The sequence below is a fragment of the Suricata suricatta genome, chromosome 13 (genome assembly GCF_006229205.1).
Source record: "Suricata suricatta isolate VVHF042 chromosome 13, meerkat_22Aug2017_6uvM2_HiC, whole genome shotgun sequence".
Lineage (NCBI taxonomy): Eukaryota > Metazoa > Chordata > Mammalia > Carnivora > Herpestidae > Suricata > Suricata suricatta.
In genome coordinates, this window is record NC_043712.1 from 34,088,071 (window position 1) to 34,114,795 (window position 26,725).

The 26,725-nt window shown below is 51.4% G+C and overlaps 2 protein-coding genes across 3 annotated transcripts; one reads left to right on the plus strand and one right to left on the minus strand.

Moving 5' to 3' along the window:
• Nucleotides 1-1,523: 1,523 nt before the first annotated feature.
• Nucleotides 1,524-15,050, plus strand: ZBTB5 (zinc finger and BTB domain containing 5). The gene is made up of 2 exons (XM_029919458.1): nucleotides 1,524-1,756; nucleotides 10,641-15,050. The coding sequence occupies exon 2, from the start codon at nucleotides 10,645-10,647 to the stop codon at nucleotides 12,676-12,678; it is 2,034 nt and encodes a 677-aa protein (XP_029775318.1). The 5' UTR covers nucleotides 1,524-1,756; nucleotides 10,641-10,644; the 3' UTR covers nucleotides 12,679-15,050.
• Nucleotides 15,051-15,883: 833 nt separating this feature from the next.
• Nucleotides 15,884-26,548, minus strand: GRHPR (glyoxylate and hydroxypyruvate reductase). Of its 2 annotated transcripts, XM_029919459.1 has the most exons (9): nucleotides 26,413-26,548; nucleotides 24,691-24,821; nucleotides 23,649-23,721; nucleotides 23,005-23,121; nucleotides 22,050-22,138; nucleotides 20,852-20,956; nucleotides 19,969-20,104; nucleotides 18,500-18,630; nucleotides 15,884-16,229 (listed from the first exon to the last, which is right to left on the minus strand). In XM_029919459.1, exons 1-9 carry the CDS (start codon nucleotides 26,493-26,495, stop codon nucleotides 16,108-16,110), a joined length of 987 nt encoding a protein of 328 aa, XP_029775319.1. In that variant the 5' UTR covers nucleotides 26,496-26,548; the 3' UTR covers nucleotides 15,884-16,107. The 2 variants fall into 2 exon arrangements, with proteins under 2 accessions (XP_029775319.1, XP_029775320.1); XM_029919460.1 differs by lacking the exon at nucleotides 18,500-18,630 and having other exon boundaries at nucleotides 26,413-26,547.
• Between the last annotated feature and the right edge of the window lie 177 nt (nucleotides 26,549-26,725).

A 26,725-nucleotide genomic window follows, 5' to 3' on the forward strand; every position in this document is an offset into this window, starting at 1 on the left:
AGGAATGCATATTTTAAATTTTGAGAGATACTACCAAGTTACCTTCAAAGAGAGCAACAATGATATTCCCACCAACATATAGGAAGGGGCATTTTCACACCTTCTTAAGTAATGAATATATAATAAGTCTTTTAAACTTTTTTCCAGTGTGTAAATCTGAGATACCTAGCTCACAGCATTTCTGTAAGGTTCATGTATAGGAAAGGAATTCTCATATTGCCTAGGTAATCGTTAGAATTCCATATATACAATTTTACCGCCGAATATGCAGTTAAATATGTGGAAGGACTATAAAATATCAGGCAATCTTAATGAACAGAATTTACCATCAGACTTCTTTGAGGCCTTAAAGAAATAAATCCAAAGGATAATTTTTCCAAACTGTCGGAATGGATGCATCAGCTGTAATGATATTTGGATATTAAGTTCTGAAGAAGTGGAGTGTTCCAGTTTAGAGTCTCTCCCTACCCCCCACCCCAAAAAGAACGCAGCGGCGTTCCCCAACCTGCCTTGATCTCCAGATCCACGCAGAGCTCCCGCACAGCTCCCGCCGCAAGGCCCCTCACGGGCTCGCTGGTCTCTTCACGCGAGAAAGAAGGCTTTCTTCCAGCCCAGGGTCCAGTGCCCCCGGGAGGCTGCTCGTTTCTCCATCCGAGCGTGCACCTGGGAGCTCGGGAGCCACCCCGGAATCTGCTCTTTTCTGACAGCGTCCCACGGACGCCCGCGAGCCTTCCACGTGGGTTCTGGCGCCTGGAGGCTACTGAGACCTAGAGCACTGAGTGCGGAGCGAAGGGCGAGTGGGGGGTCCTCGGGCGCCCGCTCTAGGAGACGCTGCCGCCGGGACTGGACCTGGGGCCGCACCGCTCCTAACTCCAGTCGGACAGACAGTCTTTTTGGTAGGCAGCATTTTAAGCCTGGGTTTGGCTTCATTCAACCTATGAATGTTCTTTTTTCCCCCCAAAGTCTACGAGATAGGAACTCCACCTCCAGCCGGCTACGTGTGTGTGGGCTCCGCAAAGGAGAAAGAGCTGGGGATTCACGGAAGGGCGGGCCGCCACAGAGTGGGAAAATCCTTCGGGTCCAACCAATGGTGGGAAACCGTACCCGGTGGGCTCGCCCCGCAGCTCGCGCAGACCTCAGGCAGCCGCGACGGTGATTGGCACAATTAGGCGGAAAACCCGCTTACCTCCACCACAGAGGTTTTCGATTGGCTGCAGCACAAAGTCTCTTTTCTACAGTCCAAACCTAGAGCCGCTTAGTGATAAATCCCGCCTTAAAAGGCGTTTGATAACAGTTTTACGTGTTGTAAGGCAAATGGTGATTGGTCACAGAGCTCACGGATTCGGTCGGTAGTAAACACAGTGAACTCCTGGGGCCGTCGATTGGTCGGTGTTCCAGGGGGCTGAGTAAATTCCTTCGGATTCCGCGCGCCGACTGGCTGCTCTTCTGCCTCGGCCCCGCCCCCTCCCGTTCTGATTGGCTGCAACTCGACCGGAGGGAGGAGGAATGGAGCGGAGAAGGCTCTCTCGCGGGCGTCACTTCCGTTTACTGTCCACCGCCGCTGTGGTGTTCTTGGAGTGCGGCGGCGAAAGGACTGAAGGAGCTAGGGGACGAGAGGCGGGGTGGGCGGAAGGGGGAGGAAATCCCATCGCGAAGACGCCGGGCTGGACGTTCCCGCCTCCTCCGACACTGTCAGGTCGGATCGGAGAAGGGTCACCGCCTCCTCCAGCGAGCAGGGGGGCGGAGCCCGGCTCAGGTGAGGCGACCCTGTCAGCACTAGCGGTGGTGGGGCTCGCGGGCGCGCTCACGTGGAGACCGTTGAGCTCCTGGAGAGCTAGGCTGGCGGCCTGAGCAGGCTCGAGCCTAGGCGTCGGGGCGCGCGCAATCGCTTACCGGTGACCCCCGCCTACCCTGCCTGTCTTTCTGTAGGGGTATTGTTACCCTCCGGAGCGGAGGGGCCAGGCGGGTGGTAGGCGGGTTCTTCTGCGCAGGCGTCCCCTAGGTCCCGACGCCAGGCTGTCTGTCTGCCCGGTGGGGCGGGGGCTCTTGCCCCCACGGATCTGCGGGCAGGCGGCGTTGGTTGCTGGGATGGGGTGGGAAAGGCCTAGGACCTATAGCCTGGCGGGTTAGCAGAGGATCTGCTGCCCTACGGGATGGAGTCGGGTGGCTTCGTTGGCCCCTTCCTGGGTCTGCGAGCGTCAAGGTTTCCTTTCTCCAGAGCAAGGCCAAGGCGTTCTGGAATGGGGGACCGGCGGTTGACCCTGGAGGGGTGGAGCCAGTCTTTTGGAATGTCCCCGCTTGTTATCAGAGGACTAAACTGAATTTACTGAATGCCCATTACTTCCAGCCGTCGTGCTAGGAGCTGGGGAGGGCGGGGGGTGCAGGGGTGAGAACTGCTGCCCCCTCTTCCCCTTGTTTGGAGGACAGCTTTGTACGTAAATGCTAACATCAGGCACTGAATTAAAGAGAGGTGAAGAGTTAGGTTTTCCCTTCCAAAAAAGAAAAAAAGTCAGCCTGCATCCTGGCCTGGTGGAGGGTGCTGTAAGAAGCTAAGTAAGTCCTTTATCGGAGACAAATTCTGAATATTTATTCGGAGGAAAATTTTTAGGGAAAAGCACAGTAAAGTCTTGATTACTAAGCAAAGGCCTTGGGTTCTGGGTAATTTGAATGACTAAGTAGAAACCCTTTACCTTCTACAATTGAAACAAAACTTCTTCCAAAATATGCTAATATACTTTTCAGTTATAGTAAGTAGATGTTACTTCCCTTGGGATCTTTAGAGGTTGAAGAGAATGTTCTGCTTTAGTCATTGATGATTTGTTATCCTTGTATGGGCTGTTGTACCTTAGATAATTAAAAAGGTGTGCTAGCCTAGTTGTCTTCTGGAGAACTGGCTTTTGGCCTCAAGCTAAAAGAGCGGAGGTGGGGGAAGAGACCAGGTGGAGAGAGTAGAAGGAATTTTAAAGAACAGCCCCTAAACCAAGGAAGGCTTCCCACTTTTGCTTTAACCTCCACTGGAAATCTTAGCAAATTTGGAAAGACTGGCCTGGCCACCACCTCCAGCTTGGTGACCTGCCAGGTAAGACTAACTGCTTGGGGACCTATTCTGGGCCTTTGTGTTTTGCTGAATAAAGGAACCAGGACTTTTTCAGAGTTCTGAAGTCAATTTGTTTTTTGATTTGCCCTTTTCCCCTAAAAATTGTGTCAAAACATAACTGGGGAAGCTGGAAAGCTCTCTTCTGGTTAACTGAGGTCTTTCTAGCAAAATTCTGAACATGGTAAGATTTGGAAGAAAAACATCTCAGGGTAGGTGTTTCCTAAATTTAGAGGTCAGTGCTCTCTCAGAAGAGACTTTGTTGTAAGACTGTCATGAGAAGTTGAAGTCATTTTAAAAAACCCACTTTGATACAAAATGCACGTAAGGGTTTTAATATTGAAAATACTGAGTATGAATTATACTGAATTGGAGTTCTTCAGTGTGGGTAAGACTTAAAAATAGCTTCTGTACAGTGAGACATGACAAAGTTTGCTGTAGGGCTGACACAGAATCTTGAATCTGCCTCAACTTCTCCTTAGAAAGAAAAAAGAAAAACTTAAGATATTTGGATCCATGTAGCTTTCAACTTGTATTTTTTCATGTAAATTTGTTGTAAAATACTGTCCTCTGTCAGTGTTAAGCATAGATTTCTTTTGCTGTACTTACCATTTCTCAAATATGGACATTGTCTAGTAGAGTCAGATTTTGTTAGTGTAGCAGGTGGGACGGAATGTGACACGACACTGCACCTTTTGTCCAAGTATGAAGTGAACCTCTCATATGCTAGAAGACCAGCTGTTTCTGAGCAAACTTGCCCTTACAGTTGTTTTCATCATTTTCATCACCGAGCAGTGGCTTTTCATCTCAGGGTCCAGTTGTGGGGGGTGCCTTTCATTTGATTAATTAGACAGATATTTGCTACAGGCTTTGATTTATCTTTCAGGCAGCTCAAACAGATTAGGAATTGTGTTGCTGGACTGACTTCATTGTAACATAATAGGCGTGCTCTACCGTGCCCTGGAAGGCAGTCACCATGCGCAGCTCACATCCAGGAGTGGGGACTTAGGCTCCATCTCTTTGAGGGCCAAGTATCTACATAAATTACTTGGAATTGTTCTCACAGGAGATTGGACTCTTCTCTCCCATTTATGTAAGCAATCATCTGTATCAGCATGGACCTATCGATATTCATTGTATATATTTGGGGTACAATCCAGTACTATTTTATCTTTTTGCTCAAATTGTTCCACCTTTGGCCTTTGGGAGTTCTTTCTCCTGTTGGTCCTGTGTTCCTTTCACATACTCATTATCGTGTTTGCTTGTTTGTGGCATTTCCTTACTTTCTGACACTATAAGATGCTGCAGGTTATCATGTGTATTTTCTGCCCCAGTCCTAGAATCAGCCGTTTCTCAAAGAGCACTAGTTCCTTTTGTTAGAAATGGTATTTGAAACCAAGTTCTGGGCACCAGGATGCTCAAGGTGGTATTGATATACACTTTTTTGAAAATCTCTTTAATGTCTAGTTTAAAAGAAGACAGGTATACATATTCTCATACCTGCTTTTGTATTCAATTTGCTCTGATATAATCTTAAAAAAATTTTTTTTAATGTTCATTTATTTTTGAGAGAGAGAGACAGAGAGTGAGCAGGGGAGGAGCAGACAGAGAGGGAGACACAGAATCTGAAGCAGGCCCCAGGCTCTAGCTATCAGCACAGAGCCCAGCTTGGGGCTTGAACTCATAAACCAGGAGCCAAAGCCAGACGGATAACTGACTGAGCCACACAGGCACCCCTGTTGGATATAATCTTGATTAAAGCATACTAAGAAAAATCCAGGGTCACACAGATATGTAGTTGGAGAGGGACAAGTATTTTAGTAGCTTTTTCAGATACTTTCCCAATACTGTAACAGGGACCAGCAAATGGTATTTTCTTAAGTGGTTGGTTAGTTGCAATGTGTAATCTGAAACTGTATCAACAAACTTCTCATATTCTGTTACACTGAACTACATTAGTTTGTGTCTTGCACCCATGAATGCATTTCTTTATCCATACCTTATTTTTTAACATCACAGTTTATAACATTGGTCATTTGGAAAATACTGATTCACTAAGTTATGCAGATCTTCCAAATGTTGGTTCATTTAGTATACAATATTTTAAAAAATCATATTCCATTAGTATCACCAGTGATCTTATTGGGTTTGAGCATTCGGAAGTGGTCAAACTCATGCTGACCAATACAAATTTTCCAAAATTCTAATTTTTACCTGAAAGCTCAAATTTTATCATAGGCAGTCAATACTGTTAAGTTGTTTTCCTTGAAACGACAACCACATTTCATTCATTTTCAAGCAAATGTCTGGCAGATACTCAAGTCTGAGTAACCATAGCTTGTCAGTCATTGTTCTCCCAAGTTACAATGGTGTTCCATGAAAAAAGCAAATAGTTCAGCTTACAACTCAGAAGTTGCACAAGCATTTTTCCTTGAGACAACAGAGTGTTGCAGCACGCAGCACAGTGACATCAAGTGTACTTTCCATTTCATCTCACATAATACTTACAAAGACATGTGGTCAAGAGTGGAAACTAACGATGATGGAGGGAAGGGGAGATTCAGTCCCCTGCAGAGCCGGTATTTTGTAGTAGGGCCCGTGTCCAGCGCACACAAACACTCTGGCCCGATTGTTCCTGCTGCCCAGGTCCAGCTCAGGGGTCCAGCCTTCCCATCAACTCTTCCAACAGCTTACGTCTTTGCTTAGGTTAGCTAGAAACAGTTTCTGTTGCTACAACCAAGAACCCTGACCGGTACTGTGCTCAAGCTTTAAAAAGTATTTTGGGGAGTGTCTGGCTGGCTCCGTTGGTTAAGGATCTGACTCTTGATTTCGGCTCAGGTCATGATATGTCTCAGGGTCTGGAGATGGAGCCCATCTGTGTCCGGGCTCCGCACTGGGCATGGAGCCTGCTGGAGATTCTCACTCTCCAAACAGAAGAAAAAAGAATTCTCTCCCTCTCCCTCCGCTCCTCCCTGCACTCTTGCATGCAAATGCACTTTCTCTTCCTCAAAAAGAAAAAAAAATAAGCATAAAATATTTTTTTACAAAAGTAACCTGAAAAGTGAAGATAGTCTTTAGTTCAAAATTATATGCCTCTTTTTTAAACTTTTCTGACCATGCTTGGTGATCATTAACATCAGTTTTGAGCATTTGCAATCCACTACCTACCATGCTAGCCTTACCTGCTCTCCAGCCAGGATAGATACACGGCTTCCCCCCACCTCAGACCTCTCCCACTTTTCCCTCTGTCTGGAATGCATTTTACATCTCTTTTTATCCAAATGCAAACCTGCCCCTAGTTCTATTGTCAGGCCACCCGCCGAGAAACTAGAATAACCTTTGCCTTCTCTGAGCTGTTGAGCACACTTCGTCTCTTACGTGGCACTTAATGCTTTCCACTTTGTCATATGGTTATTTGTATATGTCTTGTTTCCACTAAGTACCTGTGACGGTTAGGACTATGCCACACAAATCTGTATTCCACAGCACTTAACCTTGAACGAAGCAAGCACTTCAAAACCCTGGATGAATGAATTTGTATGCCACATACACAGATGCCTTCATGGACTGTTGTGACTCTAGGGTTATAGAGCCCCTCCAGGACGTGGCTCTGAATTGCCGGCCTCTCTTGTCCCTTAGTGGGTCAGCTGTCTTTTTTTGCAGCTGTCAGTGTGCAGCCGCCCCTTGCCCTCATTCTAGAATTGCTGTTGCTCTTCTTCAACCAATTAGGAAACTAGAAACACTTAAATTTTGTTTTTTTTAGAACAAAAGACTATGTGTGTGAGTTCCTGAGGGGCTTTTCTATGAGGAAACCTTTCATACACAGGCTTTGATCTTTATTTTGGATATTCTGAGACTTTCCGGTTTATGGCTGATTTTAGAGACAAGACTCTCAGGAAAATGACTGTTGGGTAATATGGTATTATATTTTATCTATATGCAGTCAGAGCTCACTCAAAAAATAATTTACTGAACTGCACATCAGGTACTTTGGGAGGGAGAGAGAAAATGCCCTCAAAAAGCTGTTTTGGTAGAAAGAGCATTTTGAGTTTGCACTAGGAATCTAGGGCACTAATATCTTTTCTTACTCAAACAGAATCATGAAGTTCTAGGTAAGCTAATCCCCAGGAATTTTGAACTGGAAAAGAAGGTGGCAGAGCAGGGAGAGCTAGAGGGGAGGGTAAGATGGTGAGGGCTCTGGCTTTAGCTTGAGTTCCCCAGTTATGCTCACTTTTGGTCACTGATAGATTTCCTTTCTAAGAGACCTGATGTGTCCAGTTTCCAAGCCAGCCCTGACAGAGTAGAAACAGAGAGATTATGGAATTAGGCGTGCTGATAGATTGGGTTCTGGGGTTAACCTTGGGCACCTGGGCGCCCACCTGGTCCCTAGCCTTTCCCTACTTCCACGTGGTCAGATCAGAACAGTGGGTTGAATGTTCTAGGACTCCAGGACTTGGAGCCCTGTCGACTTCGACTGCTTGTCTGGGCCTTTGCCTGGTTTTATTCTCATATTCGTTTTTGTCTATATCATCTTTAAAAGTGGAGGGCAAGTTCTGCTTGGTCACCTTTTCTGCCAGGGTTTTATCCAGATCAGGGATATTGAATGTGAAGAATTCCTTAGAATGTTAAGACACTCCCTGCAGGTGGCAACTTGTGTGCAGGTCCTGCCTGGCATGCAGGCAGCAGGCCCTCGATCCGGGGGTAGATGGTACCTGAGTGTGGGTTACTCTGCTTTACAAACTAAGTATATTATTGAAAAGCAGGTGGGTAGGTCAATATAGAAGTCAAATAGTTTAAAGTGTGCTATTAATGGGTTTGTTCTCCTAGAACACAAATGAACTTTTTTATTAGTCTAAGTAAAGCACTATTAGGAAAGTAAATCTATTGAGAAAACAGTCAGCTCTTGATTATTCATGTTAATGTAACAAGCAGTGGTGTAAGTGTATTTTCTTAATTATATTTAGTTTGGAAATTACTGAAAATCTGTTCCTGTAGATAACAAATATTGTCGGTACACTCGTTCTGAGTCAATCACAAATTGGTAGATTACTTGCTGCATCTCCTGCAAGTATATGGCTTCATATTGTCACATTTTAAGATCTTTTAGAGACCTGAAGCTTTTTTCCTTGGTTTCAAAGCCTTAGAAAGTCAGCTTTTGCTAAAACACCTTCTCAGCATGAGCTCTTTTTATTGCTTTTGTACTGGGTCTCTGAGTTTGCTAGAGCTGCCTGGAGTTTTGAATAACCATGATCTTGATTCATGATTCTTTTCCATCAGAGCTGAGGGTAACAACTTTATGTCTCCCAAACTGAATTTTTAAAAAACTCCTTCTAGATCTAAAAAAGTTATAAGATAGCCAGGTTATTTAGGTTTTTCTGAAACTATGATTTAAACCTCATTGTTTGACTATGTGGCAGATCCAACATAAACTAGCTTAAGATAGAAGGGGAATTCATTGGCTCATGAAATAGGAAGGCCTAGGGATGCCACCTACAGTCCTGGCTGGCTCCCAGGGTCTTGCTGTGATCAGGACATGGTTTTTGGTGTTGGCTTCCTTCTCAGATAGGCACACATGGCCTCCTTCAGTGCTAAACGTCCATCTACCTTATAACTTGCAAGCTGGGTTCAGAGAATGCCAGGGCAGACTCTCATTGGTGTGGCTTGGGTTACATACCCATCTCTGGAACCATCACTGTAGTTGTGGGGAGTGGGTAGCAAATTGGCCAGATCTCCCTGGATAATCTGCCCAGTCTTGGAACTCAGAGGTTTAGGGCAGTCTTATCTGCACCACATGCACTAAGAATGTCCCCCAGAATAGGCAGACCAGAAAAAAAAGAAAGAAAAGAAAAAAGAAAGAAAGAGAAGAAAAAAAAAGTGTTCCCTGAGATAGGATTTGAATGCTGATTTGTGAGATGTTAACGAGTTTCACATTATTCTAGTTATTTGTTGCCACTTAACAAATCACATTGCAGACTTAATGGCTGGAAACAACATAAAGCATTTCCTTATCTCTGACAGTTCTAGGGGGTGACTGGGCTTGGCTCCGGGGCTGAAGGCACTTGGAGGGCACTCTCACGTCTGGGAGCAGGTGCCAGCTGCCAGCTAGACGTTAGCAAGGCTTCTTCACAGCGTGGCGGCCGGCTTCCAAGAGCAAGCCAGAAGGAGCAGGCAAAAGCTTTTTATGACCCAGCTCGCAAGTCACACTGTGTGGGTCTCGCCCTCCAACCTGCAGTGTCATTTCTCCCATTGTCATAGACTTACTTGCCTGGCTTTGGGGGGGAGTGAACACAGACCCCACCTCTTGTTGAGAAGAGGGTCAGTGTCACATTGTAAGAAAGCATGCAAGACAGGTGATCTTCATGTGGCCAGCCATCTCAGAAAATAAAATCTGCTTTACACATTGCCTTGCTTCAAGTGATTAGTTTTCATAAAGAACATGAAGTATAAAATAGGCTTGGGTTGCCCTTATATTGACCAGTGCACTCTGTTGCCTAGCGTATCCTGTATTATCACTAAGGAGCACTCTGGCTTTCTTTCTGCTTACCTGATAGCACTCTGATTTCCTACTTTTGATTGATGTCAGGCCACTTTATGTATAGTCATGTTCAGTGGATAAATCAGCAACCAGCCTGTCAATACAGAAGTAAAAAACAGGAAGACCCTTCATTGCTTCCTCTGCACAGTCAAGGGTCAGAGGTCGGTGGATCCCTAAGCTCAGCATCTAAAAGCTCTCTGTAGAACTTCCAGTAGATTATTGTTTTATTGAATAGATTTCCAGCCAGTCCTCCTGTCTTGGCATCACCTTCAGTCTGGTTCCCCTGGCACTCCTGCAGCCAGTTCCTGAGCCGTTGGGAATAGGAGGCTTATCTAGTCAGGCTGTTTTGGCCACTGCCAGTTTAGGATTTAGCCCTCCGGGCTGGCTGAGTCAGTCAGTGCTCATTCATTTTCCCGCTCACCAGCTTCCAAAATGCTAACTGATACCTCTTTCCCATTCTTCTTTTCCTTGTGGGTTTATACCTTTTAAACAGCAAATCCAAAAACTTTAGTGTCCTTTTAATGGTGTTTCAGCAGTGAGGGGGCAAATGTATGTGTGTGATCCACCCCCGTCTAGAACTGGAAATCTCACTCATACTGATTCGCCCCTTCGCTCCCTTGGGTTGCCCAAAGACTGGGATTTCTTGGGAGCTTAGGGAATGCAGAATTCGAATGAACTTCTGCAGGGTAGATATTCCATCGCTTACACACTGGGTCCTAAGTGTTAAAAGGGTCAGTCCTATGAAGAGTGAAGGGGAGCCTGTAAACAGCCAGTAGCTGATCCCACATGGGTATATGTGTCCAGCACCGTTAGCTGAATTAACATTTGCTTCTCATGGGACAGGTTTTTTTTTAGTCTGTATGCCCATCATCAGAAACATCAGAAGCTTTAAAAGTCCAGGCTGGGCCATCCACATCTCTTTTCATCACAGCCTCTGTGCTCTGACTTTGATTCCAGCTTTTCTAAGTCTTAACACTTTCTTTGTTTTTTTTTTCTTTTTCTTTTCTCTAGGATCATGGATTTTCCTGGACATTTTGAACAGATCTTTCAGCAACTGAACTACCAGAGACTTCATGGTCAGCTCTGTGACTGTGTCATTGTAGTGGGGAATAGACATTTTAAAGCCCACCGCTCTGTACTGGCAGCATGCAGCACACATTTCCGAGCCCTGTTCTCCGTGGCAGAGGGAGATCAGACCATGAACATGATCCAGCTGGATAGCGAGGTGGTGACAGCGGAGGCCTTCGCCGCACTGATTGACATGATGTACACCTCCACCCTCATGCTGGGGGAGAGCAACGTCATGGATGTCTTATTGGCAGCCTCTCACCTGCATCTGAACTCTGTCGTTAAGGCATGTAAACATTACTTAACGACAAGGACGCTGCCCATGTCCCCCCCCAGCGAGCGCGTCCAGGAGCAGAGCGCCCGCATGCAGCGCTCCTTTATGCTGCAGCAGCTGGGGCTGAGCATCGTGAGCTCGGCCCTCGGTTCCAGCCAGAGTGGCGAGGAGCAGCCGGCCCCCCTGAGCTCGTCAGTGCGCAGCAGCCTGGACCAGCGGACACCCTTCCCCATGAGACGCCTTCATAAGCGCAAGCAGTCTGCCGAGGAGCGGGCCAGACAGCGCCTGCGGCCCGCCATGGAGGAGTCTGCCCTCGCTGATGTTACGCCAGAGACTGGGCCATCAGGGGTCCATTCTCGGGAGGAGTTCTTTTCACCAGATTCCCTGAAAATCGTGGACAACCCGAAGGCCGACGGCATGACCGACAACCAGGAAGACAGCACCATCATGTTTGACCAGTCTTTTGGTGCTCCAGAAGACGCCCAGGTGCCCAGCCAGTCTGACAACAGTGCCAGCAACATGGCCCAGCTGTCCATGGCCTCTCGTGCCACTCAGGTGGAGACCAGTTTTGAGCAGGAAGCCGCAACCGAGAAAAGTGGTTTTCAGTGTGAAAATCCTGAGGTCGGCCTTGGTGACAAGGAGCACATGAGAGTGGTGGTTAAGTCTGAGCCCCTGAGCTCTCCGGAGCCTCAGGATGAAGTGAGTGACGTGACCTCCCAAGCAGAAGGCAGCGAGTCTGTGGAAGTGGAAGGGGTTGTGGTCAGCGCTGAGAAGATCGACCTCAGCCCTGAGAGTAGCGATCGGAGTTTTTCAGATCCTCAGTCTAGCACTGACCGGGTGGGTGACATCCATATATTGGAAGTCACAAATAACCTGGAGCATAAATCGACTTTTAGCATTTCGAATTTCCTTAACAAGAGCAGAGGAGGGAACTTTAGTGCAAATCAGAACAATGATGATAATATCCCAAACACCACGAGTGACTGCAGGTTGGAGGGCGAGGCCCCCTATTTGTTGAGCCCAGAGGCTGGGCCTGCGGGCGGGCCCTCCTCGGCCCCTGGCTCTCACGTGGAGAACCCGTTCAGTGAGCCTGCGGACTCCCACTTTGTCAGGCCTATGCAGGAAGTGATGGGCCTGCCCTGCGTGCAGACTTCAGGCTACCAAGGAGGAGAACAGTTTGGGATGGATTTTTCCAGGTCCGGTTTGGGCCTCCACTCCTCCTTCTCCAGGGTAATGATGGGCTCCCCGAGAGGAGGGGCCAGTAACTTTCCATACTACCGACGCATAGCTCCCAAGATGCCAGTGGTAACTTCTGTCAGGAGCTCCCAGATCCCAGAAAACCCGGCCGGTTCCCAGCTAATGATGAATGCGGCCACATCCTCATTTGAGAACGGCCACCCTGCGCAGCCCGGCCCTCCGCAGTTGACCAGGGCATCTGCTGACGTCCTGTCAAAGTGCAAGAAGGCCTTATCCGAGCACAACGTCCTGGTCGTGGAGGGGGCTCGCAAGTACGCCTGCAAGATCTGCTGCAAGACTTTTCTGACCTTGACAGATTGCAAGAAGCACATCCGTGTTCACACAGGCGAAAAACCCTACGCCTGCCTCAAGTGCGGCAAGAGGTTCAGCCAGTCCAGCCACCTGTACAAACATTCAAAGACGACGTGCCTGCGCTGGCAGAGCAGCAACCTGCCCAGCACTTTGCTCTAACCCCCGCCTCCCGGGGTCACGCCGACGCCAGCCGCGGCGCCCGCGCCATCATCTCTGGTTGGCGGTTTGTGCCGTCGGGGTGCAGGCTTCGGGCCGCCCAGCGGGCTCGAGCAGGTTCCGGGCTGAGCACGTGCAGTGTGTGCTGCTGCGTATCTGAGTGAAATGCACACTTTTGGAGAGGGATGCGGTCCCCAAAACCAAGTTCTTCCTTAGGGTTGAGTAATTCAGTCAGAAAGTAGTTTGTAATTGATGGTGTTACAAGTGGCACATTTAAACATTAAGAATTGAAGTGCAAAAAAATTTTTTTAGCAATTTTTGTAAAACTCTGTGAAGCATTTAATGAAATTTCCTATATCCTCCGAAGGGAATATTATATACCTGTACAGTGACGCAAGATGCACTTACGTGTAACCAGTGGCGTTCTCGTGCCTGTCCGAAAGGAAGGCCTCGAGGACACGCCTGTCCGCCACGAATGCTTTAAAGTGTACCATGAGCTAGTCCTAGGCCTCAGAAAGTACTGTATTTTAAATTCTTGTCTTATTTGCAGTCACAGACACTGCACTTTGATGGTGCTGACACTGGGTCCAGAGTGAGCGTTCTCTGGACCGTTAGGTGTACATACTTTTGGAAACATCACTGCTGGATAGAGGTTTGAACAATTTTTCCTGCTTTTAAAAACAGAGCTGTAAATGGAGTATGTACCTGTAGGGAGTGACAAGTGAGGTATTGTTTCTATTTGTGCTGTTTTAGTGGGGTCTTAACCAACTCGTGTCACGTGTCACAGCTCCATGTTTGGAAGTCAGAAAAGAGCTAGTGTTTGTCTTTGTTCCGATGGTGTGGAGTCCTGTTTTGTGGGATCTTTCATGGTGCATTTACCCTCCACTCCATCCAGCCTTCTGGAGCCGGGCCAGCCTGTGTGTCTCACCCAGTGAGCAGCCCGTTCTCTGCTTCGCTTCCTCACCCTCTCTTGCCCCGTGTGGCATCTTTCCCAGGCCTACGTTACTGTTTGTGTTGCAGACTAACCAAAAACGATGTTAAACCCCCTCCACCATGGGTTTTATTACTTCCATATACTGTAGTTTTAAAGTGAGGACCTGAGCTTTTATTGTTGTTGCCTCCACCCAGTACTGAATGTTTAGAATCCAAACGTAGCAGTGTTCCCAGATAAATATTTTACAGACTCTGTAGGAGAGCTGGGCAGCCCAGAGACTGAGGGGACATCTGGGCCACTGCCCGGGCCTCTCGGGGCCCCGGGGCCTTGCTTGGCCAGCCCCTCCCGCGCTGTCCGGGCTGCTGCTGGCACCTGTGTCAGGCCACGCCCTGGCTTCTGTGCCTCCAGGGGGATGTGCCACTCTAGAGCTCATGAAGTCAATTTAATTCATGCATGAACAGGAGTTCAGTTTTTATACGGCTATTTTAAAGACACCAAACCATTGTGCTTAATCGGGAGAAATCCTTCAGCTCCTTTGTGTAGAGAGCGGAGTACGTGTAGCCTAAAACAGTGGCATGGGTTTTCTCCTCTGAATCTATTGTGTGAGGTTACATATTGGTCTGTGGCTAAGATCTTAACATTTGGAGTCAGGCTCAGCACAGACCTGTGAACTGAGCCCCAGGGAGAAAAGCTGAAAGGGAAACTTCTGTGATTCCTCTCCTTTCCAGACGTGGGAGAGACCGTCGGGGGACAGGGGATCACGTGTGAAATTCGGTTGTGTGTGTGGCTGTTTGTCAGCGGTCGTGTTCTGACTTGATGTGAGGAGGCTTTACATCTACCCCTCTACCTGACATGGGGACCGGTGTCTTGTGAGGACATTAACCGTGGGCGGCAGGTAGGTCAAGGTGGAGCGCAGCAGAGGCCCTGCGGAGGCCCAGGGCGAGGAGCCAGCAGCAGCGCGGAGAGCGGCGCAGCCCTCCTTCCCTTCCAGCCTGCAGCGGAGGTGCCAGGAGGCTGCGCCCTCACCTCCGCTCCGGCTTAAGTGGACTTTGCTCTAGGGCCTGGCCAGACCCAGTGGCTGGGGCCCTGTCTCTCTGCAGCTAGATGGAGTCTGGAATCTCTCATCTACCTCTTAGTCGGTTTCTATGTGTGAGAAGCAAGCTTTTGGGCCAGTGTCCTCATACATGCTGTAGAACTTACAAAATAATTCAGAGGTTCCCTGCAAAACCAGTCTCAGGGTTCCTGTGATCCGAAGCTTCTACCTGAATTATAACTGGCATTGGGTACCTGGATCTTGATTGGTTAGCCTTAATTACAGCCCGGCGTAATCCTTTCTGGTGATTAAATCACAAAGTTCTGTCAGGGCACCTATGTCAGTGGTGCTATGCTGGTCAAAATTTGAGACTTTGAAATAAAAAATTTGTCACATTCATGCCTCTAACTAAACGTGTTCTTTTTCTTCACTTGGGTCATTAAGGTTAAAACAAAACAGGGACATAATATGGCTTTTTCTGCTCATGCTGCTTTGACCGGTACTTTTTTAACAAAAAACCCAAACCTCCTAAAAAACTCTGGACACGCCGTCCAGCACAACCCTTGGTCTTTCCCCTCAGTTCAGTCCCTGCGTGCTCCCTGCACTCTGTCCTGGCGGCGAGGACACGGATGAGGCTTTGTTCTCAGCGCCCTGTCCCCCCGCTAGCCAGCCTGCGTACTCCTGTGCTTTCTGCTGCCCCCTTACCTGCCTCCCAGAGTGAAAGCTCCATGTGCCAGTCTCGCGTGGCTGGGAAGAGCGGACCTGGTTCCTTTGGCCACGCAGGGGGCCTGGCTGCAGCAAGAGCAAGCGAGGCGGTGACCAGAAAAGGGGCATCCACCTGGGGATGGGGATGACGGAGGAGATGGACAAAGGGAGCAAAGTGTGAAGGTGCTGACGCTAATTTAAAATAAAAAGAAACCCACCTACCTCCAATTCTTAGCCCCCAGAATGAGAGTACTGTGACCTACCTAGTTCTCTTTGCCATGTATATTGATTTTGATGGTTAGGTATCAGACTGACATGTCGTGGTCATCACTGGGCTGTGGCTGTCCCGCCCTCAGTGAGGGACAAGTGAAGGAGTTGAACAGGAGATGAGGGGTAAGGTGGTGTGGACAGGTTCTAATAGTTCACATATGAGGAGGGTGAGGGCTGGGGGCAGAACTCACAGGCTGCTAGATGTCCTGATTTTAGAAAGGGAAGCAGGTGCTTGTATTAGCTTCTCCCACTTAGAGACCCACACCTTCTCTCAGACAATTCTTTAATAGGACCACATACTTTTGGCTCAGATGATTCCAACCACAAAAGCGGCCAGCCTATGTGTCAGCACCGGTCTTCCTTCTGCAGGATCGGAGCGGATCAGACTTTCTTCCTTGGCTCCCGTCCTCTGGGCCCAAATGAAGCCTATGCCCACTGACAGACTCCATGGGCACCGTTGGCCTTCTGGCCCTCCGTGACTCCTGTCTGGCTACAGCTTGAGTTCACTGGGCATCGGCTCCCCTCTCAGGCCAGCCAACAAGTTGTTAGCTGCCAACAAGGACATGGTGTTTCGGGTCCCGTAGGTGGCACTGCCAATGTGGGGTAGGATCACTGGAAAGGAGAGGAGGAGAGGGTGGTAAGAAGGGTGTTTCAAGAGCCTTAAAGTGGGCCCTGCTTTCCCCACCAGGGATTACCACTAAGAACAAAGAGAACCCGCCTTAGTGTTCTTTGTCATTATGTGCTCTGCTCCGTGGGGCTGTCAGAGTAACGGTATAGGGACTCGGTACAGAAACCCAGATGCAAGGGTGGTGAGAGATTCATGTCCTAAATATGAGGATGTTGAGCCCAGAGAGCATCGTGGAACCTATCTGGACCCAGCCCTTTGGATATCAGATGGTGAAACTAGGTGCCAGTTCAGCTTGGGGGTTTCAGGCTGGTCGACCACACCCAAGCCCCTGAACGTGGTGCCACATGGCCTCTGATCTACACGAGTCACTCGAGAGGGAACAGTGGACAGACCAGCTCCCTCTGGCTCCTCCCACTGCAGAGCAAGTGAGGTCACTTGTCCCCAAAGAACACCTTTCAAAGCAGCACCTAAGGCACTGAGCTGCACTCCCGGGCTTCGCGGGGATGGGACAGTCTCAGCTGTGGGCAGCAGCCCAGACGTGGCCACCCATGTTCCTCCTCTCAGCCTGCTGTGGACGCTGGGGCCAGGTTTCCAAGGGCTATGATAATGACAGTATTTCCTGTGGGGAAGGTAGCTAAGAACCTTCTCTCTGGGTTCCCATTCCAGAATGTAAATAAAGGACAGGGACCGGCTCAGGCCCTGCAGTTCTCTATTAGTCTGTACACAGCAACCACACCTGCCACCTGGACAGGACTTACTATAAAGAACGCTGACCAGGTGTAAAGTAAAGGGGGAGGCTGGGAAGAGAACACTGAGGCAGTGGTTCTCAAAGCGTAGTTCCCAGTTTTTTTTTATTTTTTTATACATACCTGAAATTAAATTTAACTCTTAAAAATACTGATACACAGAAAAGAATAAGGGTAAAAAATCAAGGCTAGGAACAAAAATTAACATGAGATCTCTAAAGACTTCAGCGAGTATGCAGCATTGTATTATTTTGGTTCTTAGCAAAATCTAATTCAAGCTAACATAAGTGGAGATCGGATTTTTCAAGAGGACTGGAGAGATCATGGAATATGGAGAAAACCCTACGGTCAGCAAACACCAACGGACATGGAGAGAGTCCAGCTGGAATCTTTTAAGTTTCTAGAGATCACTGCACTGACTCCTGTCGCATTTTAAAGGCTTGGAAAGGAATGGTGCACGGGCTGAGCTTCATCCACTAGTTGAGATGATGGACAACAAGGAGATGGACTTTTATGAAAACCCGCATGTGTCTTTCACATTTCAGATGTGCAAGCAATATAACTTTTAAAAATCCTGTAACTCCTATATAGGTTTTGAGCCTCTATTCAAAGCACTGGTGTGGGAGCCCATGAGAAGCGCGTATTTCAGCTCCCACCCCAGACCTGGAGCAGAAGCCCGTGGCCCAGCGCCCTGTGCCTGGTCAGTCCCTTCAGGTGACTGATGAATATAGAAATTTAAGAGCCACTGCACTAAGGTATCCAGGACAGCGACCCCAGAAGTGACCTCCCTAGGCTGGGTGACAGGGAGAGGGTGGAACTGTATAAAACTGAGGAAAGGCCCCTCCAGTCCTGCAACTCAGCCCGAGGCCTGCAGCTCCCAGGTGGCGCAGAGGCTAAGCCGATGCTGGGAGGACCACAAACCAGATTCACCGGCCGCCACAAGAGGGATCGCTGCTGCTGGGCCAGGAAGCGTCACCGCGGGCCGGTGCTGCTCACAGAGACAGCCGCGCGGGAAGGTGGGAGGAAGCCAGGTCCTGCCGCCACCGGCTGGCGGGCCCGATAGCAACAGGCGGGCAGCATCCCAGCTGCCGCATCGTGAACGCAGAAGTAGGTGTGGAGGCGAGAGACTAACTGGCACAAGTTACACGTATCAGAATTGCAATTACACTGTTAGTTCCTCGCACCTAAACTGGACGCGGGGGTTTACAGTGACGGGTTTTACCCATGCCAAGCTATGGATGGAAGACACGCAGTCACCCCCTTCCTTTTAACAAATCCACCCCCACCCCACCACCTAGACTCACTCCTTTAGGGACAGAGACCTAGATGCACAGCTCAGGAGGCCCCTCCCCTCGTCATTATGTGTCAGTGTCACAGCATAAACACGTGGTCCGGGGCGTGTCGCTCTGTGCTCAGTGCTGCTCCCAGCACTGTGCACCCAGCACCTCCAGACCACCTGACTTCTGGAATCCTATGTGACTCTGCACGGGGACGTTGGCAGTTCTCACCACAGTTCTTCAGGGTCAGGAGAGGGTGGTTTGTAGGCAGTGGCTCTGGGGTTGTCACATCCAGTCCAGCAGCAGCAATCTGCCCACCAGCCAAGGCCTGGTACAGGTCGTCCTGGTTCACCACGTCTCCCCTACAAATGACAGGGTGACGTGGGCACCCGAAGCTTCCTCTACTCAGGTCTCCTTTATGGCAGAACCACCCACAGAATGAATTTTCCCACTGACCAGGCACACTTGGCACTGACTTTTAAAGCAATTAAGTCTGATAAGATACTTCCTTCTGTAGTAATACTGTGAGGCCCAGCTATGCCACCTTGCAGCTGCGTGGCCTTGGGCAGCGTGTCCCATTCCTCTGAAAACAGGGAGAATGCACCCGCCCAGGTGTGCTAACTGACCCACTGCCGCAGGGACAGGGCCTGGCATCTGCATTCATGTGGGGCCCCATCCAGGTGTTTCTGAGCTGGCTGGCCCCCGGGCACCCGCTGAGAACCACCGCAGCATGCCAGCGGGCACGTGCCTACTGCGGGCAGAGACGCAAAAGTACTCCTAACCACATCCACCCGAGTAGCAGCCTTCCCCCTGTGACTGAGCCACTGACGTAAAGAAATGGTTGGCTGGAGACTTCATACCGCACACGAAGCAGTGTCGGTACAGTACAAAATGACGCAGCACCCCGCACGGTACCGGGTTCATGCAGGTGCTCAGTAAACGGAGGCTGGGACCCTGCCGGCCATCAGCGTGAGCCTGGTGTTCCTCCAGGTCTCGCTCCCCTCCCGGTCACCTCCTTTGTGGCTAAACATTTAGAATTACAGGGGCCTCTGGAGTGGGGAGCTCTGAGGTGGTGGGGCCTTGTGAAATCCCTCCCTTTGCCTTTATTTGACTCCACACTGACTTCAGGTTCACAGGGCACCATGTAGGAAGGGGTTGGAGTGGCAGAGAGGGAAGGTCTGCCCCCACAACATGCCCAGCGGCCTGAAGGCACCTGTGGGACACCGTGATGATCCACGTTTATAAATTGGGTCTGGGTCTCTGTTCCCAAAAGCCCAAAGATTCAAACTGTCACTGATTCAGACAGACGGACCCAGACTCTGTGTCGTGGGAGGTCAGCCTCCAAAGGGCTGTTAAGATCCTTATATCCACCTCTTCGTGGGAGAGAACACAGGCTGCCCAAGGTACCTGGCTCCTCGCCGCTATTGGGCCTCCGCTCCCTGAACCACCACCACCACATGGCCAGCCCTGAGCAGGCCGAGGTACTGCTGGGAACAGCATGCCCGGCCTGCCCCAGCGGCTCTTCCTCCCAGCCTGGGGCACCTTTCCGAGTGGCTGGCGGGTTGGTTTATGGGATGGCAAGCCCCGCCTGCAGTCTTATCAACAGCCCATGGGGAGGCAAACCTTGGGTCACAGCAGCAGGGGCAGCCCCCCTCTAGGCTTGCTTGGTGCCCCGGGGTGGCCAGAGGGCCCCGGCGTACCTGCTGATGTTGACAAACACGGCTGTCTTTTTCATCTGCTGGAAGAAGTCCTTGTTGCAGAGTCCCTTGGTTGCAGGTGTTAAGGAGCAGGCCACAATGATGAAATCAGAGTCGGCGGCCAGCTTGGGGGTGGACACTGGGGAGAGAGGGGCTCCATTAGATGCCGGCTCCCAGGGTGGAGACAGCAGAAGGGTGGGCGCCCAGAATTGGTCCTTGCTTCCTTCTGCTGAATTGGAAACTCTCAAGAAACTTCCTGAAGGCCTTGCCTCTACCTGAACACCTCTGATAACTACAAAGTCAATAGCCACTCATGGGATTCTGGTGTATTACAGTATTTGTCCAGCCCCCTGGTCTCACAGATGGGGAAACTGAGGCCAGAGACAGGCAGGAGCTTGTCAAGGTCACACAGTGGGACCTGGGTGGCTCTGGCAGTGCACCAAGCACGTGAGGAATGGCTAAAACCCAGCTGCCCTCTGCTCACCAGGCTATGCATGTGCCAAGGGGCTGCATCCACTGGACACACGGCTGGGGACAGGGTTCACCGGTTTATTAAGAAAATGTGAGTGAGAGTTCCCAGCAATTCCTTACATCTGTCACCATCCCTGCTGCTCTGCCCAGACATGGACAGCGGTGACAAGGAACTCTGCAAGTGTTCCTGGAGCGTTCTGGCATGAAGAGAACTCACTGTGTGGCCTGGATAAGTCCCTGTGCTCTCTCACCAGGCCTGTGTCCAGAGGTAGGTAGGATAGCACCTGAGGGACCCTGCAGGCCCTAGACACACCTGGAGCTCCTGCACTCTGCCCCCAAAATGTTGCCACCTCAGAAACAGACCTCTCCAGCTCGGCACAGATGGGGCTCCTGTGGAAACCAAGGCTGTACTTACCAAACTCGGCCTGGAATTCTGCTGCTTCCTGAGGCCTGGGCTGGCGCCCTGTGTATAGAAATTTCTGGACGCCAAATGGCTTCAGACGCCGAGCAATGGCCTGGCCTGGAAGCAAAGAGAGTCCTGGCTTGTCCCCAACCCCTGAGAGGGCAGGAGCAGCACCCAGCAGCTCCAGGACCAGGGAGCTCTTACGAGGTTGGCCCTTCCATCAGCATCCTCCCCACATGAACTGGGCCGGCCCCGTGAACGAGGCCCGGGGAGGGGGAGGGGGCAGAGATCTGGAGGGAGCCCCACAGCTCCTCTGTGGCTGTGGCTGGCTTGTGCTATCCTCACATGGTCCTGGCCATCTTGAGGGCCATTTGTTAACCTTCCCTGAGAACTGGACCTGGCATCCAAAGAATGGTCTGACCAAGTGGTCCCCTCTCTTCTTCTGGACCCCTGCTTCTGTTAACACAGCCCAAAACCTCTTAGGACTTTTCAGTGGCACTGCCTAACTGTCTACTCACCCCAAATCTTTAAGACATTTTCACTTGTGCAGCTACTGAGCCAGGCTCAGGCTGATGGATTTTCAGAATCAGAAAATGGCCCAAAGCTGGTGGGTTCCTCCAAGCAACTCTCTGTGTAAGAGGCCCTGCTAGCTGGCCAGACAGATGCCAGAGAACTGCTGACAGTGGCCTGTCTGGCTGAGCACAGCCTTCACGCCAGACTTCTCCAAGCAGGAGCCACTGTCCCGTCTGCAGAATCACAAGTAAGCTCCGCCCACCGGACCCTCTGGTTCCGGAGTTAGAGCTTTAGGAATCAAATGCCTTCCAGACAGGTTTGGGGGAGCATGAGCTGTCCCACAGGAAACCCTCCTAGAGGCCCCAACCCCACTGCCGTGGTCGTCTTCGTCGCCGCCTTCATCTGTTCTGTGTGGAACAGTCACCGTACAGAATCCTGATGCTTACAGCTTGCTTCTATCACCCAGCAAATTCTTAACAAACTCCTGTTTTTGTTTCTTTTGTTTTTTTTGGCTTTGCCTGTGTTTCACAAAGCTGTGTCTATCCATTAGATGTCCCTACTGAATGCAAAGTACACTGGGAACAGCCAGTTAGGGCCACCCTTTCCAAAGTATTGTCAACATCCAGACACGGGGCGCCAAAGCCTCAAACCAAGCCACGGTTGCTGAAGCAGGCAAGTGGGAAGGTGGGAGCCTCACCTATGCGCCCCAGCCCGATGATGCCGACCGTGCTCTGCGAGAGTCCGTAGCCACACATCCACAGTGGCTTCCACGAGGTCCAGCCGCCACTGTGAGGAGGAAGGCGGAGTAAGAGGGCCCCGGCTGGGGCAAAGATGAGGGCTCATTGCAAACTCTCAGACCCAGAACCCCTAGGGGTAGAAGAGCCTTCTCTCCAGGTTAAAGGACACAGTAGCATAAATCACATCCACAGCCACTCAGCACTTTGGATAAACAGCAGGAATGACTCTTTCTTTTTAAAGCCACTGGGGATGGGGCGCCTGGGTGGCTCAGTTGGTTAAGCAGCTGACTTGGGATTTCAGTTCAGGTCACGATCTCATGGTTTGTGAGATCGAGACCCACTTCAGGCTCTGCATTGACAATGTGGAGCCCGCTTGGGATTTTCTCCCCCCCGCCCCTTCCCTGCTCAGGCTCTCTCTCTCCCTCAAAATAAATAAACTTTAAAAAATTAATAAAAACATATGAATGTTTACACCAAGTGAGAAAAATAAAAATCACAAATAGCCTCCTGTTGTTTCCAGTCCAGTTTTGCTACCAAAAGACTTATGAAACGACCTTCAGCTTCAGAGCTTGTGGGATTCCGGCAACACCGAGCAAGGAGGGTGGCCCTGTTCCCCTAAGTGCTCAAGAGGAGGTGCACCTGCTACTTCTTGTGTGAAACCTCTGATCCACACTCCTGCCCCTGCTCCCCACCGACCAGGCAGAACGGATCCGTCCCTCCCTTATCCTCCCCTCTCACGATTTCCCTTCCGTGCCACGATTCCCCCACATTTCTCTTCAGCTCCACCCTGTACTTCAGGATGTTGGCTGAGTCGATCCCCCCTCAGTAGATGGGGCACACCTTGGGGCAGGGATCGCATCCGGGCCAGGTGACACTGGGCGCTCAGGAACAGCTTTCCCATCGGGGGCTCATTACCTCCTCACTTCCTCTGTGGCTTCGGGCAAGCGGCGACAGGTGGTGAGCAGCAGGGAGACAGCGAGCTCTGCCGTGGCGTCCGTCAGGACATCTGGGGTGTAGCCCACACGGATGCCGCTACAAAGCAAAGATCTGGTGGCAACACGGGCCTCAGGCACCTTCGCCAATGTCTACCTCTGGGACATCGCCAAGCTGCTGCTCTGCCCCCCTCTGCGCTGCCCGCCGGGAAGCTCCGAGCTGTACATGAGCCCTTGGGAACGGTCAGCCCTCCTTCCGCGTATCCCCCTCTTGGGAAGAACACGAAGATGGAAGATCAGGGCCCAGAGTTCGGGGCAAATAACTACTCGGCCTTCCCAAATCTCCTCATCTAAAGAGGGAAAGAAGAATACTAGCCTTTTCTACTTCAGGGGGTTGTTATGATGGTCACAAAACCACACTGAGTAAGAAAGGATGTTACCTGCCGTTTGTGACCGTTCGGGCTTTTCGTAACTGACCTGCGCCCCCATGGACAGATTTCATCGGCAGCCACCTCACATCCCCACCGATGGGTGGAGGGAGCTGAGCAAATAAATACTCTGCTCCCCTTCCTGCTCTGGGGTCAGCCCTCACCCCGGGCCCCTTCTGCGTGTGCAAGCTGCATTTACCGCCTCTTGATTTCATCCAAAGCCAAGTGGTCAACGCCCACAGACATTGTGCTGATGACTTTGAGATTGGCTCCTGTCGTGCAGAAAAAGCATCGTTTGTCTCCTTCCTCATGGGATTCAAAGCCACAACACCAGAGATATCAGGGGGCCATCTGCTTAATATTATTTTCTTAGAATAAGAGGAAAGGCTGACATCGCTGTTCCTTGCTTAAAATTCTGAACAATCTTACTCAACTGATTTGACAATCCTCCTGGACTCCTCAGTGCATAGACTCGGCTCAGGGATGTGAAGTGGCCTGCCCCAGTCACAAGCTGCCAAGTGGCCGGGCTGGGGTTCACCTAGGGGCCTCTGACACTAAGTCCCCACTCTTACCCACTGAACTGTTCCCCCAGTGAAGCCTCCCAACTCCACTGACCAGACCTGGGCCCTGCTGTGGACACCTTGAGGTGTCCATCGAGAAGTGGCTGCGGTGTGACCCCCTCACCCCCTCTCCACAGGGAAGGACACCAGAAAGCTCTAGGGCCAAGGCTGGGGCATGGATGGGCTCAGCACTGACTCATGAGGGCCTCTTCCCATCCAACAGCTTCGGAGTCTGCACCTTTCCTTAACGCAACTGTGGAGGGTAAAATTCACGCTGGCCCAGGGCTGAGGCCTGTGGCTGGGGTTAACACATCCTGGGCCCCTGCTGGAGCGTGGCACTGAGATGGGCCCTCCCACAGCATACAAACGAGCCCAGAAGGGACAGGGCCTTTCTCGAGATCATAAAGCAAGGCTGTGGCAGGGCTGGAGGAGGGCGCTGAATCCCAGCCAGGAGAGTAGCAATGCCTGTTCCGGAGAGAGCTGCACACAACGGTTCCCTCTGGCCTGGTACAGCAGCGAACGCCTTCAGAACTCAGGCAGGTCGCTGCAGATGTATGGGGTAGCGGCAGCAAGCCGAGGTGCCCTGCAGGGCCAATTGGACCTGGCATCCCAGGAGTGGTCTGACTGAGTGGTCCCCTCCCTTCTTCTGGACCCCCGGAATCCTCCCTAGAGTGCACACACCCGCGGCATCCAGCAGCTTCTTGTCCACACGGTCGGTGAGGAGGCAGAGGAGGCCGTGGGCCCCAGCCACACTGCGTTCCAGCTCCTTTTCGGGGATCGGCTCATCGGAGTCCCAGTGTTCCACCTCGCAGCTGAAGACCAAAGAAAGGCTGCTCAGAAGCAGGGGAGTCCCCAGGGGCCCCCAGGCTCCCCAAAGGCCTCCCAAGGCTACAGTTCCAAGTGGAAAACACTGCCTTCTGCTCGCTCTGGCCTCAGGCTGCCTGGGGCTGGCTGAGGAAGGTGAGGGTCAGGTACGTGGCAGCCTCCGAACTATCCTCAGAGGGTGGCTGAGGGTAAAAGGCTATTGAGTAGAGGTCACCAAGGGCTGACAAGCGCCCACACTAAAAGGAGAAAGTCACAGGGGCAGCTCTTAGCTCAAAGCAGGGAAGAGCTCTGTCACCCTCACAGGGGGCCTCTTGGCCAGTTGGGGGGGACACAGGGGTGGCGTGGGCCGTTCCCATCCCACATGAGGCTTGAATGTCCTGTCCTGGGAATCCATGCCATGGAGAAGTCTTCTACTTGGACCCTGCCAGGAAGGACAAGAGCAAAGCAGTGGGGTGTGGAGGAGTTTTCGGGCACACTCCCACGGTTGCTCACCAGCCTCCCAGTCCTTGCTGTTTAATTCGGTGCAGCCATCAAGTATGGCAAGACACAGGACGGCTGCTGGCACCTCCCAGAACACCCTGCTTTAGCACCTGGCCAGCCAAGCCCCTGGCACAGGCCACCTCTCACCCTCCTCTCCATGGGCATGGCACCCGGTGCTAAGCTGTGCAGGCTCTGGCCATTACTACCATTGTTTCTTCTGCCTTCCCCCTTCCTGCTCAGTGCAGGGTCCCTGACAGGTCCCCGGCAAAGGTTTTGTTACACTGAACGAAATAAATCTCATTTTCATATGGCACTGGGTCCCACCTTCTCCCTGCCTGACATTGGCAGTGCACACCTGTGAACACTGCAGTCAGACAGAGCTGAGTGCAAATCGCAGCTCCCCCCAACTCAGAGCCCTGAGACTCTGGGTGAGGCCCTTAATTAACCTCTCCCAGTTTTCTTATCTGTAAAACGGGAATTACAGTACCAACTCCACGGTGTTGCAAGGATTAAGAGTTCATGGACACGAAACACCTGAAAAACTGGCATGCAATCTTCAGTTTAAGGGTCAGGAAAGGCCCCTGCCAACTGTCCAAAGGGATCAGGCCAGTGACTGCCAAGGTCCCTGACCCTGGTAGGGTAAAGGTTTAACAGCCTGGATCTTGCGTCACGGGAGGCTTCCCCTCCCCGCAGGCCTTTCCTTTCACCCCCCAACTGCACGTGTCATGGGAGTTGCGGGGTCCAGCGTCAAGCAACAGGCTCGGACAAGGCTAGGCCGCAGAGAACTTTCTTTAACCCTCCCCAAACTCCACGACCGGCCAGGCCTGGCACAAGTTGGGAAGTCCGACCAAGACTCAAGCACAAGGTCCCAGCTCCCTCTGGTCCCTGGCCCTTCCGGGCCTCCCCACCAAAAGTTAAGTGGGGTGACAGGAGACCGCCCCAAGTCCGCCTGGACGCGCCTGGAGACGCTGAGTCACCCTGGGTGCGGGGTGCTGGGGATTCAGTGGGGTCCCGGGCTCCGCAACCCCTTCCCCGCCATCTCCCCCAGCCCCGCCCGGCCCGGGGACTCGGCGTGCCGCGGGCGCGCGGGGCCCTTACTCTTCAGCGCGGGCGAGCGCGGCCCAGCCCTCGGGAGGGATCCTGCGGGTGACGAACACCTTCATGAGTCTCACTGGCTTCATCCACGTTGCAGCCGCGCGACGCAGACTGGGACCGCCGGACGGAAGCGGGATGCTGCGTGAGACGGGGCGGGGCCTCTGAGGGGGCGGGGGCAGGCCTCTGAGGGGGCGGGAGGGAGCGGGAAGGGGCGGGGCGGGCGGGGGGGGGGGGGGGGGGGGGGGGGGGGGGGGGGGGGGGGGGGGGGGGGGGGGGGGGGGGGGGGGGGGGGGGGGGGGGGGGGGGGGGGGGGGGG

Excerpts from the sequence above, each read along its gene's own strand:
- ZBTB5 (XM_029919458.1), top strand. The coding sequence starts at position 10,645 with ATGGATTTTCCTGGACATTTTGAACAGATCTTTCAGCAACTGAACTAC.
- GRHPR (XM_029919459.1), bottom strand. The coding sequence starts at position 26,495 with ATGAAGCCAGTGAGACTCATGAAGGTGTTCGTCACCCGCAGGATCCCT. Across the intron at positions 20,105-20,851 it reads AGAATTCCAGGCCGAGTTTG|TGTCCACCCCCAAGCTGGCC; the intron begins GTAAGTACAGCC and ends CTCTCTCCCCAG. Across the intron at positions 16,230-18,499 it reads CCTGACCCTGAAGAACTGTG|TGATCCTACCCCACATTGGC; the intron begins GTGAGAACTGCC and ends TCTCCTTTCCAG.